This window comes from Biomphalaria glabrata, chromosome 13 (assembly GCF_947242115.1).
Source record: "Biomphalaria glabrata chromosome 13, xgBioGlab47.1, whole genome shotgun sequence".
NCBI lineage: Eukaryota > Metazoa > Mollusca > Gastropoda > Planorbidae > Biomphalaria > Biomphalaria glabrata.
The window spans coordinates 20,779,859-20,797,855 of NC_074723.1; the positions used below are offsets into that span (position 1 = coordinate 20,779,859).

At 35.5% G+C, this 17,997-nt stretch overlaps 1 protein-coding gene across 1 annotated transcript in view; it reads left to right on the top strand.

The window, feature by feature from the left end:
- The window catches only part of LOC106057433 (alkaline phosphatase-like), a 48,754-nt gene that overhangs the window by 13,434 nt on the left and 17,323 nt on the right, over nucleotides 1-17,997 (top strand). Inside the window, exons 2-5 of the mRNA XM_056008017.1 lie at nucleotides 12,023-12,100; nucleotides 15,797-15,933; nucleotides 16,874-17,048; nucleotides 17,694-17,866. Of these exons, the coding sequence (XP_055863992.1) occupies nucleotides 15,847-15,933; nucleotides 16,874-17,048; nucleotides 17,694-17,866 (435 nt within the window). The 5' untranslated portion in view covers nucleotides 12,023-12,100; nucleotides 15,797-15,846. The remainder of the gene's footprint in view (nucleotides 1-12,022; nucleotides 12,101-15,796; nucleotides 15,934-16,873; nucleotides 17,049-17,693; nucleotides 17,867-17,997) is intronic.

A 17,997-nucleotide genomic window follows, 5' to 3' on the forward strand; every position in this document is an offset into this window, starting at 1 on the left:
CGCCCTTAATGACTTTTATAGTGTGCTATTACAATAATGCATTTTTTACAGATGAGATATATTTGAACATCTATTTTATGTTAATAATATTCTACATACTCATAGCATTCAAATTAGTTAATACAATTCAACTATCTGATATAAACATTGAACATGTAGTTTTGAAGTGAATCAGATGTGAATGAATATTTTGACTTCTATAGTTATAATATTTTGTTTGGTGTAAAGCGAAAATTCCAAGACCAATTTCCTTATGGATAATGAAGATTTTTAGCGGCCCCCGAAACTGGAAAAGACGCTATCAGTCTTATGTGAAATGTCTTTCCGACCGTCCCGTTTAGATCTCGTAAACTAGAAAAGATAGTGAAAATCCAACATCATAATATTTTAGTTTATTCAAAGTTCTGATGCAACGGCTACTTTTTTTTTCTTTCCTAAAAGCGAAAAGTCTAATTTTTAAAAATCATTTATGCAAGTAGTTTTATCATAAAAATAAACAACTTTTACAATATTCACTATTAATAGTAACAAACAATGGAGGCTCTATACTATGGGCGTAAACTATTTGCCATATTTAAACACAATTATGCTAACGGTTTTTTATTTTTTTGTCACAAAATATTTTTTTTTTTACATTTGCATTCCTAAGTTAAGTAAGTTCTGTTATACTAACTACTATATTTAAGCCAAAAAATGTTTACTTTTTTTATAAGAGAAAAAATCTATTTACTATGCATATAAGTTGGACGTAATTTAAAACAACAATTAATAAGTAATTTTTCATATTATCGCGTGAATAGCAATTCTCCATACACCAATACAACAATGAACTAAAGGAAACAAAAATATTTTTTTCTTTTTTTTGAAATTTTTTTTTGCTTTTTTGAGGAATTTGAGATTGACCATTTACAAAACAATTAGATCAATTAGATATTCATTATAAGACATCAGTAAGGGCAGGTTCGCATTTAACTTCACATTCACTTTTACCTATCCTTTAGTTTGTTGAACCGCTGGGGCGCCACACAAGATCTGCCAACCTTCTTTCTCCATTCTTCTCTGTCATTTGTCTTTGATCGAATTTAATTATGATGTTCTTTTCGAAAATATTGATACCTGCCTTTTTATCTGCCTGGATGGACCACTTCTAGGGCCGATTTTGAGTCTGTGTTTCCACACAAACTGTCTTTGTAACCTTGTTTTTTTTTTAAATTATTATTATGATATTTGTTTAACCTAATCCTGGGCATAAACCATTTTTCTAATATGTTTGCTTATCTTGTAGATCATTAAGAAATAATTGACTTTGACTCTGACAGACGCGACTACCGCCTTAATGACGATAAAGTGGAGTCCTGCGTCTCAGGAAGGCTTGTCAACAGTTGTAGCGTGAAGTGAAATAACGATATATACTTTAAATCTAAAAAGTCCTCAATTACGTTTTGTGAAATAAAAAATGGTCTTAATGTATTAGAATGGAAAAAAAAAGCACTTTCCCAAGCAAGGGAGGTAAATAGAAAAAGATTTTGTATTACAATTGTTATTCTTGCATTCTCACACTTTGAAATGTTCTCGTAGTTAAAATACTATTTGTATAGTAACGATCAATTCTATTGGAGTGCTAGATGGGAAGACGCCTTCATGTTACGATGAGATTGTGTTGATCAGACAATGCTAATGTTATAATTCAGTGTAAATTTCTATTTTAAACAGTTACTAAACACTCAAAAAATATCGAAATGCGGAGATTCAATGCAAACTCCGGTGATTTAAATAGATAGTATAACATACGGAAAAGTACAATCAATTAACGATGAATGCAAAGCTTTAATTCTGGAACTGGGAATCACTTTAATAAAAATATACACACATGGAATGTGGCAAAAAATACATTGTGTCTGCGTGGTAAAGTAAAAACCAACAATCGTCCTTTTTTTGTCTTCCGACCAGAAGACTATTTCAAAACTGATCACATGACCTCCTCAACTATTCAAAGTAGGAAAATATAGATATGAAATACATTTTTAAAAAAGTAATTTCTGGAATTTACCACCATTGTTAATTTTTCAGATTGCTTAACTCTTTCCTACTTCATACTGCCATTTTCACCTCCACCACCCCGTAAACCTTGTAGGCAACACTCCACTATAGTATAAAAAACCACCACTTTTTTTTTTTAGTTATTATTTATATGTAGCTTTGCAGTGTTGACTATACAACTTACATGTACGAGATTTAACTGATTTATGACCTCGGCAACAGGATGAACAATCCAAGGTAAAATTAGTGAAATGCTAATCTCCTGTTGTGTCCCTTTCATTCCTCGCCCCTTTACTACGTTCATCTATAAACATTATATTAATATATTCATGGGTGGGACCTACACATGCTGGCCCGCTGTATTTATGACTGCTCCAGTCAGAGTACGTAAGAACAGGTAGACTGTATTTAAAGACATATTCCAGGTGTGATTGTCCTAGTCAACGCTAAACAAAGCATTACATACACAAGACATTCAGGGACTCTCTGCATATATGGATCTATGTTTATTGCAGATATTCAATGTGTAACTTTCTAATTTAACATAGATTGGTTTGAAATTCTGGATTTTCATTATACTTCCTAAGACCATGTTCAGGAAACTGTTCACTTGAAGCCAGTGCTACATTACGTATTTTACAAACTATTTTACCAAACTCTTTGGAGCTGCCATGTCTCAAATTTTTATTTTTTTATTTACCATGTCTTTCATATCTTGGAGTAATGGACTTAATCTACAAGTTTACGGTAATTTATTAACCTAGTCTTAAGTATACCAAAATAAATGTAATTAAAGATGTATATCTTTTGTTTAGTGAAGTTAAAAACTAAAGATAGAATTATAAATATTATTAGAAATAAAACATTTTTATATGCATGAATTGAGAATATATAAGCGGTCTCCAGCTGTCTTTAAAGCGAATAGCTGATAGCTGCTTATTCTCTAAGCCTGTTAGGTCAAGATGATGATCTGTTCTCTAAAGCGTGTTCCTCTGTTATACTGACATCTTGTAAGCCCGACAAAAGAAAAAAAAAGCTTGACGTAATAATAGCCTTGCACCTTGCCTTGATAATATTGATGAAACAATGAAAATTACGTATCACTTGACAGCCTTTATGGATTGCGTAATTTGTATGGAAGATATAGAGAACCACGTGGCAAAATGTTGTTTGTTTACGATTGGTGAATGAGGTCCATTGTAAGCCCATGATGGAGCGTAGTGCCACTGATGAAGAGGCTCGGGAGGCTTTAGTTGCTTTCGGTACTGCAACCAGGTCTCAGAGCCACAATGAAAGATCGACCTATCTGTGACCAGGTCTCAGAGCCACACTGAAAGATCGACCTATCTGTGACCAGGTCTCAGAGCCACACTGAAAGATCGACCTATCTGTGACCAGGTCTCAGAGCCACACTGAAAGATCGACCTATCTGTGACCAGGTCTCAGAGCCACACTGAAAGATCGACCTATCTGTGACCAGGTCTCAGAGCCACACTGAAAGATCGACCTATCTGTGACCAGGTCTCAGAGCCACACTGAAAGATCGACCTATCTGTGACCAGGTCTCAGAGCCACACTGAAAGATCGACCTATCTGTGACCAGGTCTCAGAGCCACACTGAAAGATCGACCTATCTGTGACCAGGTCTCAGAGCCACACTGAAAGATCGACCTATCTGTGACCAGGTCTCAGAGCCACACTGAAAGATCGACCTATCTGTGACCAGGTCTCAGAGCCACACTGAAAGATCGACCTATGTGTGGTTTTGTCGACAACAATGTTTTATGTAATATTTATTCGACATTTGTTGTACTCTTTATTATCGTAACTTCACTTCTATAAGAATTTATTTTTGTAATCAGCCCAGGACATACATATACATTATTCCTTGAAGGAACCTTAAGCGTGTCTTTCTATTTACTATTGAATGATAACCACGTTGATGGCGATATAGAGCTGCCGAGTTCATTAATTAGGAGGACATTGTAGGAACAAAAAGGCACTCAAGGATGTTTACATAACTTGCAAGTATAAAAGGAAGAGAAACAGATTTGAAACATTCGGTATATCCCTTCACTATTAACTGGCAACATCCTGGTGAAGTGAAGCTCTGAGAGGATAACAAGCTCATTAAAAAGACTTGTAAGTTGAAAATAGATCTGAAGAGTCTAATTTCATGCTAGAAGAGAAACAGTAGACATTGTTGTCAACTGAAGGAAAAAAATAAACATTGATTGACCAAATAGTGGGGGTTAATGGAAGACAGACTGACTTGTTCAGAGCTGTATTGAAGGATAGTTGATAGATAGATAGATAGATAGATAGATAGATAGATAGGACAGACAGAGACAGACAAAGACAGACAGAGACAGACAGACTGACAGATAGATAGATAGATATACTGATAGATAGATAGATAGATAGATAGATAGATAGATAGATAGATAGATAGATAGATAGATAGGACAGACAGAGACAGACAGAGACAGACAGACTGACAGATAGATAGATATACTGATAGATAGATAGATAGATAGATAGATAGATAAAAACACACTACTTAAAAAATTCAGTAGTAATTGCCTTATATTAATTTTTTGATAATGCTTTTTTCTCTGTATGCCACATCAATCATTCATTGTGCTCTTTCAACCTCTTTCTGTCACGTCATAGTTGGGTTGTCTTTCTTGTCATACTTCATTCTCCTCAAACGAAATTACCTGCCCTTTACAGTTAAGAATGATACGAATATCTTATGAATAAATGTACATTCTAATGTAGTATCTTTGCTTAGATAAGTGTCACCAAGATTGTTGCGTCACTTCTAGGACACAAAACAATCTTAATATTAATAAATCCAAGTCAATTTTCGCATTGTCTCATTAGATCTAGGAATAATTCGGGACGCAGACCCATTTGCTAATTATATATTTTGTCAGATGTAAATGTCTCAAATCGCAGATATATATTATGTTCACGAGTGTCTAAAGGTACAGTCGCTAACTGACTTCTAAACCAGAACCCATACACTTACCGTCTAGATTCAAACTTACATTGGTTTAGCGTTCTTAAACCCTCTGTGAAATAAAGACTCATCCATTTTGTAAATTTCTTCTAATGTAGTAAAATAAATGACCTTATAAGTAATGTTCATTATTGTTCATCATTCATTGGAAATTGAGATTAGGGCTTTAGAAAAGTGAGATGTTCCCCCTCCCTTTTCTAGCAGCGGATATGACGAAAGGAACGGAGATATCCGATACAGGTTGGAATCAGTAGCGCATAAAGTTCTGCTATCCTCAATACAGAATAGATGGACCTAAAAAGCACGGTGTGCCGCAAGGCAGTGCTGGTTTGGATTCAAGAGTTTTCCTTCTCCTAGATGGTTGGCCAAAGAAGGCTTACGAGCCCCTCCTGCCCGAAGCTTACCGGTTTAAGCGTCCGTTCCCGCCGTTGCCCTTCTTCTGTCAGTGATAACAATTCCGCCGGACTCAATATTCATACCTTAAGGCCAAAAGTTGGCATTCTTGTCAGATTCTATTTGAGACGCATGCCATTGGAGGCATTTTTATGTAATGATGCGCTTAAACCATTACCACTTCCGGCGATAACAACCTTGCAAAATCTCTTCGGAAATACGAAATTTAAAATGTCCGTCAATAAACGGGATAAGGATGAGTGCGTTTCACATGACAACACAAACCGAGTCGTGACCTTCGGTATTAGGCTATCCTAGATGACCTTCCTGTCGAACAAAAACTAATGTATCTATATTGTCCACATCGGCGCTCATCCGCTCAGCGGAATATTGTTATTAGTATTGTATTTTAGCCATTATGGAACGAAGGCAGCGTTTTCGAGAAGATCCCTCAAATAGAGCACCAAGGTGTAAGAGACATGCAAAAGAATCGCGAAAGTAACTACTTTAAAGATATAGGTGTTTTGGTCCACAGAGAGAGTTATTCCTCATTTTGAGAAGACTAAAAGAGTTGTTGGCCTGAACAATATACCGTGCTGCCCAGATACGTAAAGTAATCTACACATTGATATGCGGCTATTCAAGGTGATTTGTCAAGTTGAATACGTTGCAACTGAGCTAGTGGCAAGATTTTTTAACACAACTGTAACGTTGAAACCATTGGTTTGAACACATTGGGAAGACAATTCTCATGTCTTGTTTTAGAACCAGTTTAAACCAACGTGTTACGCTTTACCTTCTTTTTTTTTTTCAAGCTAAAGAGTAAATAGCAAAGAAATCATCGCAAAAAAAATGTATTTGTCAAAAGCGCATCTGACATTTAACATTAGACTTATTTTCACCTTAAACTATTTAACAGTTTTTATTATTCCGAATTACACTATCCGTTATTAAAATCTTCAAATCTAGTCTAGATTTACTTCGAGACCAAGAATCTAGATGTAATTTATATTAGATTTACGTAAAAATATAAGCACACACTAATATGGTTGAAATTGTATATTTTAAGAACATAAAGAAATGAAGCTTCACTCATGAAAACAACGCTTCTTTAGAAAAGACTCCTTAGTCTGCGTGACTTTTTAAAGTGACTTTTATAGTCATCACCTGGCTACCTGAAAAGATTTAAAATAGTCTGTAATAGGGTGTGGTGGTTCTGTTTGGTTTTGAGAGCTTACCTGCTAGTGATTTAGTATGCAGTATTTTAGCTTGTCACAACCAGTTTAGATTAACTTAAAAAATAGTGTGCATACTTATCAACAATTTGGATTTTGACCACTGAAAACTGAGGAGTGTATATAATTTTATTGTCTAATTTTCTGTGAGCAAATTATAATTCTGTTTCCGCTTTCAAAACGTGGGTTATTTTACGGACACAGGTAGGTTAAAATTAACCCAGATTTGGTTTAAGAAATACAAGACAAAGATTCGGAGTTTTTAACTTGCGAAATAAATATTCAGACCTCATTAAACTGCATGTCTTCTTATACGTGATTTCAGAACTTTGCTGAGTCCCAAGTACAAATATTCAAAGTTTTAAAAAAGTACTCCTCCCCCTTTCAGACCTTGCGATCCATTGGGGCAGATTATATAAATGGCTTTTGTTTCGTTCGTCGACGTTTAGATTAGGTGTCATGTGGCCAGCACAAAGATCAACCTTCATTACTTTACTCAAATTATGTCAGGTACCCATTAAAGTTGGATGGACCAAGGGGTGTCCTAAAAATCATGAAATTCAAATCCGAGCTTTAACCGAGATTCGAACCCGTGACCCCTCAGTTCGGAAGTTAAGCGCTTTACCGCCCAGCCTTCATATTTTAAATATCATTAATATTCGTATATTTATTGACCTTATTGTCTTCATGGCAACGCATATAAAATATTTGTTCCCACTAAACTGTGGCAACTCTTCCTCCCTTGATGTTAGCATGGCATGTCAACGTACACCACCAGTCCATAAAACTTTTGTCTTAGAAAAGTAAAGTTTTTATTTTTAATAGTGTCCAAGAAGTTGACGGTAAACCTTCCCATGGTTTACACGTGGCTTCTGTCTACGTGACATTTGGTGTCAACTTTTGAAATGCTAATTAAAAGAAGGAAATAGTTCTAATGTAAAACCCATAAAAGTGAGACGAGACACTGAAGAGTGCAAAAAAAAATACAACAACCGAGGGCTGTGAAAATAAATGAAACAGAGTGTCGAAAATAAACGACATCAAAGATGTTCTTGTATTATGAAAATGTTATCGGTAGCGACTGTAACCTCAACTCAATCTACTGTCATTGTTACTCAGTCTACCGTCAGTGTTCAAAGGTCAATAGTTCACCATCGTCTAAAAGTAAAACCTTTTCTTGTTCAATTCCAGCCCAGAATATTTCTTTACCCAGTGTCATTGAACTAAGACCTGCTTGCAGTCACAGGAGTTTGTAATAGAACGTACTTTTCGATGATCCAGATGTCATGGACGGATGTCAAACTTTTCAGAGGAGGAGATCATTTTTTATCTGAATGATTTTGTTTCATTTGCGTTATATCTTTGTACTTTTTGGAGAGGTAGCAATGCTCCAAACATAACTGTAACCATTTTTAGCGGCCCCCGAAAGGAGAAAAGACGCTATTAGTTTTGTGCGAAATGTCTGTCCGTCTGTCCGTCTGTCCGTCCGTCCCGTTTAGATCTCGTAAACTAGAAGAGATATTGAAAATCCGACTTCACAATATTTTAGACCATTCAAAGTTCTGATGCAACGGCTACTTTTTTTTTTCCTGAAAGCGAAGATTCTAATTTTTAAAATCAATTATGCAAGCAGTTTTTTTTATAAGAAAAAGCTAATTAGTATGCATTATATGTTAGACCTAATTTAAGACGAATAGTAATCTTATAAACATCATTTTTGTGCACATTTTTTCTAATAGCGGAAATTTTTTTTTTTTTTTTTTGACGATTCGAATACGAGATTGAGCCTTTTCAAAACAATTAACTTATTTAGTTCGAACCGAGGGTCCCGGTTTAGAATCCTGGTGAAGACTGGATTTTCAACTTCTGAGTCTTTCCAGCTCTAATGGGTACCTGACATTAGTTGGGGAAAAGCAAAGGCGGTTGGTCGTTGTGCTGGCTACATGACACCCTCGTTAACCGTAGGCCACAAAAACAGATGAACTTTACATCATCTGCCCTATAGACCACAAACTAGTTAGGCCAGGTTCACATCTAACTTTACATTCACTTTCACCTATCCTTTGATCTGCGGGACGGTTGGGGCACTACACAAGATCTGTTAACCTTCTTTCTCCATTCTTATCTCTCATTTGTCTTTGATATAATTTCATTCGGATGTTCTTTCTGAAAATATTCAAGCCTACCTGGGTGGACCACTGGTCGTGCGGTTTGCGCGCTGGATTGTCGTTTGGATTTATCGACGATCGGAGGTTCAAACCCTGCCTGCTCCCATTCCCCGTCGTCCTGCGGGAGGTTTGGACTAGGAAGTAAACTATCTTCAACTCTGAAGGATTATCCGAATTATGTAAAACATTTTACTTCGGGGGCCGATTTTGAGTTTGTGTTTCCACACAAACTGTCTTTTGTAACCTTGTTCTTTTTGTTAATAGTTCTTAAAATCTAGAGATACCAAACCAATAAGCATAAGTAATTTAATTTATACAAATTCAGTCTTTATATATATATATATATATATATATATATATATATATATATATATATATATATATATATATATATATATATATAAAGCCACATTCATTAATGTGAATAGTAATCACATATTTGTGTTGTGGTCACCTATCCTTTGATCTGCGGGACGGTTGGGGCACTACACAAGATCTGTTAACCTTCTTTCTCCATTCTTATCTCTCATTTGTCTTTGATATAATTTCATTCGGATGTTCTTTCTGAAAATATTCAAGCCTACCTGGGTGGACCACTGGTCGTGCGGTTTGCGCGCTGGATTGTCGTTTGGATTTATCGACGATCGGAGGTTCAAACCCTGCCTGCTCCCATTCCCCGTCGTCCTGCGGGAGGTTTGGACTAGGAAGTAAACTATCTTCAACTCTGAAGGATTATCCGAATTATGTAAAACATTTTACTTCGGGGGCCGATTTTGAGTTTGTGTTTCCACACAAACTGTCTTTTGTAACCTTGTTCTAGTTGTTAATAGTTCTTAAAATCTAGAGATACCAAACCAATAAGCATAAGTAATTTAATTTATACAAATTCAGTCTTTATATATATATATATATATATATATATATATATATATATATATATATATAAAGCCACATTCATTAATGTGGATAGTAATCACATATTTGTGTTGTGGTCACCTGTAAGTGTAGTGGTCACTAAGGTCGCATTTTTCTCTCCCTGCCTTTCCCCCAAAGTTCGACAAAAGAATGTTCAACACTTTTATTTTAAGATCAGTTGACAATAGTGTTGATGGTGTATCTTTTGCATCTGTCTGCTGTTAATTCAAAGCTTATATCAGCTCTGTCTCTGTCTGTCTGTCTGTCTGGTATAAGTTTGAACTCATTATCTCTCATACCCATTCTCTGCTCACTTTGAAACAATTATTAATTGGCTAAGACAATACCCGAATCAATAAAACAAAATTAACCAATTTGTCAAGTAATTTTTTTTAATGTAAAGTTATCCTTTCAGTACTTCTGATAAATGGGGCAGATAATGTAAAGGCAATCTGTTTCTGTGGCCCAAAGTTAACGAGGGTGTTATGTGCCAGCACTATGACCAGGAACTCCCCAATCAGCCATCGCGCTTCATTAATTACTGGTTATTAATTATTTTGTTAATACCAAAAAAAAAGGGATAATTCCTTCAGTATTGGTATATATGTCTATATATATCGGGGTTTGTCACCTTAGATAACTGTACACGTTATTTCTCTTACAACCATTTGCGGATTAAGTTAAAACCTTAAACAATTAATTTTTGTAACTAAGAAAACATAAGTCATAAAAAAATGAACCAATTGGTGTATACATTTTTTTTAATCAAAAAAGAAAAATAACTTCTACGTTATTGAAAGATATTATTGTAAGAGCGGAGATCTTCGCCAAACATTAGGACATGATAGTTATAGTTTACTAGTTTTAACCTGTCAAGTCAATTGTTTCCATATGGAATGTAGAGTTAATTAGATAGATAGATAGATAGATAGATAGATAGATAGATAGATAGATAGATAGATAGATAGATAGATAATAGATAAATAAATAGATAGATTATACAATCGACTCGTGGCGTAGCATACACCGCTATTTAGTAACGGGTGAACACTTCCTGAAAGACACAGTGGTCCAAATGTGGTTGGTTTGGGTAAACGACTGTGTGAACATGCCCGGAGAGCGAGGAAAGCGCGGGTGCGGACTGGAGGGGACGGGAGGATGGTTAGAGAGTCAGCGTGCGTGGTGTCCAGTGTGTTGGGCGACGTAGAAAATTATTTATACAGATATATGTATATGTTGCTCTGCAATATTGTGCCTCCTAATATGGCTGGTTGGACCTATGTGAGACATGGATTGCCCATCAAAACTAGCTTTCAATTCTGTAGACTTGGTTCGCACATCAAAACTTAGATTGAATTGGCTTGGTGCTTTGCAGGCAGGATTTTCGGAGGACTTCAGTGTCTGGTAAAACCATCTAACTTCCAGCATTTTTTCTTAGGCAGATCTTGTGCAAGAGGTTCAGTTTATACTGTATACTGTCGACGTCTCAAAGGCATAAAACAACGTTGGTAGGGTGACAGCCCGATAAACTCCTAGCTTTGTAGTTATACTTTGTTTTTTCTACCATAGGATGCTTTATTACCGACGTTTTCGTTTAGGGTTAGCGGTTGAGGGGGGGGGGGTGCGGTCCTCACCTGGTGAAGCCCTCAGGGACACCAAAGTGATAAAATGTCAGGAACAAAAATATTTCTCTAAAAAAAAAAAGGAATCACAGTAAATTAGCTCTTTGCAAATCTATGAATGTTATGCAATCGTTCATTGTTTAATTTTTCAGATACAAAAAAATAAATTAACCATTATATAACTAAGCCTCATTCCAGGAAGGTATGAGGGGGTGTTCATGGGGAAAGGACATTGTAAACTATTTAGATATGGCTGAACAAAACGTTACAGTACAGAGTTGTCGCTATATGGCTGAAGGTATTCAAAATGTACTATTTTGCCAAAGCTCATATCAACTCGCTGTGTTTGTGTGTCTCGCTGTACATATAGAGTTCGTCGCCTTAGATAAGCTGTGCTTTTAAAAAAAGTATTTTGGTTGTTTTAAGTTGTTTTTTTTATCTTTTAATTAAAAAAAATATTTAAAAGAACAACACAGGATGACGAGACTTTCTTGTAGAGTAAAAAAAAAATCATATTTTGTTTTTAAATGTATTATTTAGACAATATAAAATGAACTTACTATTTCTGATAGCTTCATATTAAAAGTGAGCAATTTTTATCTTTATTTTAATCATTTTTTTCAGATCCGTTGGACATACTGGAATCAAAATATAACCAACTTATATCACAACGCTTGTCTAGTGGTTCATTTAATACGAAAGGTAAGCCTGTATGTAATTTGACCTAAAAGAAGACGGTAATTGAACAACATGTTTTAATTAGAGCTGTTTCTACTTTTAGGAAAGACAAAAGCGGAAGTAGAAATACCAGGTGGGTATTTGATATTTTAGCGGCTCCCAAAAGGGGAAAAGACGCTATTAGTTTGGTGTGGCCTGTCTGTCCGTCCGTCCCGTTTAGATCCCAGAAACTAGAAGATAAAATGAAAATTGGACATCATGATATTTTAGATCTTTCAAAGTTCTGATGCAACGGCTACTTTTTTCTTTTCTGAAAGCGCAAAAATCTAATTTTTTAAATCAATTATGCAAGCAGTTTTTTCATAAAAATACACCATTTTTACAACTATTCACTATTAATACTAAAAAACAAGGGAGACCTTTTAGTAAGGGAGATGGTTACGCACAATTTTTTTAACACATTTATTTGTCTCCGCTTCACCATGATACTGACGTCACATGTCAGTGTTGAGGCCTACTATGACCCAACGTATCGCATCAACACATTGCCTTATTTGTTAATATGGATTGATATATACGAAATGGCGGTAGATCTAGTAAAATATTTCAAGTACTTTGTCAGAGCTAGTATGAATCTGTAAATTATCGAAGTTGATACCTAGCGTAGAGTTAAAATCTTCTATATCTAGAAACAGAATTGACGGAAAGTTGCTTCGTATGTGTTGTTGACGATCGTTGACTTGTAACACTCTATAGTTAGTAATCAACTAAACCGCTTGTATCCGTATGATATTTTAACCTGTAAAACCCTGATATAGATTGAAGAACTTCTTTGTGAACACACTTAAATAGAATGTAGACACTTGTAACTTGTGATGAAATAAACTACACTTCTATTTTAGAACAAATCGAACTCACGATAAAAACACGTCATTACACTCTGGACTCGTCTGGTGTACTCAAGACATCTTACGACAGTGCCGCTTATCTTGCATCATTCACACTGCATAGCCACCAACCAATCGCTAACTCACTCACCGTCATCATAGAATCACACACACACACACAGACTTCGTAACACTATGGCAAAGAACTCATTGCAGACATTTTTCAGCCTGGCATGGTCTCCATCTTTCCTTTTTCTTTGTGCTAGTTAAAACCCTTAACTCGTTCCGTAATTATTTACCACATTCTGGTGAAATCAACGTCGGTATCGTCAGTTAGGAGAGAAAGAATTAAAGTGCTGAGCAGTTTTAGAATGAGTGCATACTAAATGGAATTACAATTATGATGTTCGGAGGCTAAACTACCACACGAGTGTATGCTGTTGGGGAGTACTCTAGAATACTTGTTCTATTAGCTCACAGCGAAGTAGTATTACAATCACAGCTACAGCTGAAGAACAAAAAACACATCAAAGGAAAATCTTAAAAAAAACAATAAAAAAAAACACTTAACAGTTTAGCATCTCAAGGTTGTCAGAAACATGTCACGTGAATCTATAAATAGAAGAGCGTCACTTTGTCATTGTCGTTCTCTCTTGTATGGGGCTGGTCATCATGAAGACATTGTTATGTATAAGAAGTGAGGTCTATGATCTGGTTGTAATGCCGTTGAGATGTGTGTTATATGTAATAAGGCATGTCATAAATGATTTCGTCAGCTTTTCTTTCTCAATCAAGCCAATTCGTTTACTAAAATAAACCTGAATTAATCAAACACGTTTACACTGATTAAGAAAAAAACACATTCTTATTAACATCTTTAAGATGTGTGCACATGTTTGTGCATGTGTGTACATGTGTGTGAAATTGTGTACATGTATGTGGGGTAGTTAAATGAATAAGTAGAGGATTTCCCTTTTCCTAGCTATTGTCGTTAATTAACATTTAGCCAAGCCTCCACAGTGTAAGACAATGAATTAAAGCCTGGATATTTCTAAATGATCATTAAGTCGTCAATCATTGGGTAATATTATTCACTGATGGTTCACCGGAAGAAGAGAATTAAAAAAAATGGGTGTGGGGTTTTTCATTATCATAGCGATGTAGAAAAATTAAAAACTTTTGTAGGAATGTCATTGTTAAAAAGGAAATAGAAGCATGAAACTAGGTAGTTCTTCTAGAGGTAGTAACTTGCAATTACTCAGTTCTAGAGAACTTCTAACATAAAAAACAATTTTTTTTTTACAGCTGAAATATCAAAACAACCATTACAATATAATTGTTTTCTTTGAGACAAAGAGAATTCCTAATTTATAGTTATGAAGATTTCCTTCTAAAGCTTCAGTATATTTTTTTTTATATTTTATTTATGTTTCTGTGTGTGTGTGTGTGTGTGTGCTGTCAGCACTTTAGTAATCTATTGAGACTAAAAGAAATCGCCTTGCTGAAGAGAGGCGCAGAAGATGAACTGATAATTTAAATAAACTCCGACGTCGGACCGGAGCTGTGGTGTCCGAGTGGTAATGTGCTTTGTTTCTGCACCGAGAAATCTAAGGTTTGTATCCTGGTAAAAAGTGAGATTTTGAATTTCTGGATTTTCAGACATTAGCTTCGGAAATTAAAGTCGGTTGGTTGTTGTGCTGGCCACACATTTACATCATCTGCCCCATGGATCGTAACGTCTGAAAGGGCTACTTTAATTTTACTTTTTTACTACGGCGTAGAACGGTATTGTCTACATGACTTTATGGACAAATTTATAGGTTGCAACTTTGAAATACAAGAAGATATTATTAGACTGGATAAAAAAAAACTTCTCAACATAGCAGTAAAGTAAAGTTACCCTTTCAGATTTCAAACCTTGTGGTCTAGAGGGGAGATGATGTGAAGGTCATTTGTTTCTGTGGCCAACGAGGATGTTATGTGGCCAGCACAGCAATAAACCGTCTTTACTTTGTCCTTAATTAATTTCAGGTACCCATTAGAACTGGGTGGGTTCATAGGCGCCACAGGATCCCAAAATTAAAAATCCCAGTCTTCACCAGATTCCGAACCCAGGACCCCCGGTTCGGAAGCCAAGCGCTTTAACACTCAGCCACCGCGCCTCTCAACATAGCTGAATTTTCTCCTTAGACTGCTGGATTTCTACGGAAGACTAGAGAAAACAAGCATGCAGTTACATTTACTTTAACTCTTTCCCTCCGTAATTATTTTTTCACATTTAAACGGAATTCTGCATTTTGCTCATTAGTATTTCACTACCATATTATGATTAAGCTTCAATAACTTTGTTGTGATCAGTAAATGTTTTATTTGGTCTAGGATGAAAGGGGAATGCATGCTCCTTCTATAGAACATAAAGAAAAGTTTTTTTAAATTAAACATTAATTTTAATTTAATGAGGTCAAATCAACGATGATATCGTCGATTAGGAGAGAAAGAGTTAATGTGGTTTGAAGTTAACAATCATTTCCTTTCTTTCAGTTTAACATTCGACTTCTAGTTCAAATTCTATTACATTTCACAACGTGAGCTTCTCTTCTTCACCAAGTCTTCTTTATCCATAATGTCCCTCCCCATGTTCAAAGTTTGAAGAAGTATTAGTATTAGTGTAACGTCTAAACAAGAAACATTTCCAGTTTTTTTTCTTTCATCTCTTCAGCCACATCAAATGTCATCTTGTTTCTTTCATCTGTTCAGCCACATCAAATGTCATCTTGTTTCTTTCATCTCTTCAGCCACATCAAATGTCATCTTGTTTCTTTCATCTCTTCAGCCACATCAAATGTCATCTTGTTTCTTGTTGAGGGACTCGACTCACACACTATGTCTGCTGCTAGAAAGATTACTAGGGAGACAACCCCTACCAATGCCATGGACACTTTAGACAACTTTATAACTGGATTGATTAAGGTAACACCGGTGTGATCTTAAATTTATTTTTCTTCTTAATGTTATTAGCAACGATGTTAGAATATAACGTCCAGATGGAGGCCTGAGAGAGTTAGGCTCAACTGTACAACAAGTAACAACTTTGCTATGTTTAGTGGAAATAACACTAAACGTATGCATTTAAAACGTTTTTTTTTTCAATAACTTAATACATATTGTTATCTCGTCTGCGTTGTAAGTAATTTCCATAAATGGGAATCTCCGGTATATATCGGAGATATGCTAGGACAAATGTGTACAAATACTCCTTCTTCCCTAGTGTTATTAGAGCATGGAATAAGTTGCCTGAGCTAGCCAGGAAAACCAGAGACTTGGCAGAATTTAAGTCATTGGTTTATATGCAAAACTAAATGCATGATGCGTAGGACATAATCATCTTCTTTTTTGAAGTAACGTCTGTATTATATATGATAAGATAAGATATCGTGTGCAGAATAAATAGGTATTGATAACCTATGCATTATCGGGGATTTTAATTAGGTATCTCTAATTATAAATCTATTTTAATCCCTAAGTTCATAATTCCAGCCTTTACCGGGATTTGAATTCGAGAGTCGGCTCGGACGCTAAACGCTCTACCACATGGCCAGCATGTCCCTTAGAGCTCTTATTTCTCTTTAAAAAAAATATTTCATTGGAAGTCTCTTGAATTTAAGACACAGATATAATTCAATACAATTTTAAAAAATGTAAACACAATATTTCAGATTGGGAAAAAAGCCGAGGGGATGGGGTCAAATTCCACGAGTAAAATATCACCGTCTTTCATCAATTATGGCTCCGTTGAAATAAATAAAATCTATTATAATTTAATTTACTAAAACAATTAATATAAGTTTATCGGTTTTTAACAAACTAAGTAAGTTACACAATATAAGTTATTCTGTTGTTGTCTATGTAGCCTCACAGTCGTGACCACATGGTGGGTGACCCAGCCTCATCTTCTTCCTCAATATTCTCCGGTCTGCCAGAAAGAAATGGTCAAATGGGTTGGATCAAGCAAGAGAATAACACATGTCTTCAGCGTGACCAGAGCAAGAAAGTGGCCAACCTTTTTAAGACAATGTCCGCTGCTGGTGAGCGAATTCGTATTTGTAATTCTTGCAAGTAGCATAATTGATAAAAGAAATACATATAATACATTCTATCCATTATTATCCAAGGCGGTTAAATGGAACAGATGAGATGTTTAGATGGGAATTCAAAGCAGAGATTTTGTATTGAAAATATATATATACTTTTAAAAAACAAAATTCCCTTTAACCATTATAGTTATAATTAAACTATGCATTAAGACTCGGACTGAGACGGACTTAATGACTGAGTCTCCTTTTATCGAAACTCGTTAGTCCAACATTATTTGTTAGCTAGTGACTTGTTATCTAAGCAAGTCGCTTGTTGCTAATAACAACGAAAGGTTTTTAGTGGCATTATCATCTAGTAACAGCAAATCTAAAAATAGATCAGAACATTCGAATCTACTTATCTTCCACGGAACGTTGTCATATTCTCTAGACAATAAATATTTATCTCCTCAACACTTCACAAACTTGATGTGAATGCGCAGACTAGAATCGTTTGTCACTATTTGAAACAAAATTGCTTGAAATTTCAGCTTTTAAGAGATGGATCACAATGCAATTTTTTTTTGTTTAATTTTGAAAACTAAATTTTCTGTGTTTATATTGTTTTGTCTTTACAATGACCCATCAATTCTGCAGGTAAATACACAGCCTTGATTGCCACGGCGCCACTGACGTCTCCTGGTGTCGCCGGAACTTATGCATCGTCGCCGGACATGAAACTGGAGTCGGACATTCACGTGAAGGAAGCAGCGTGTACTGGATTCTCGGACATCGCCAGACAGTTGATTATGGAGCATAGACAATTAAACGTGAGTCTGATTTGGAAACAAGAATCAGAATTGTCTTATGTTGATTACAAACACTACGAAAGGCGTAGATTTAATTTTCAGAAAATTTCAGTACAAGAAAAAGTAGCTAGCAAATACATGAGAGTTTACAA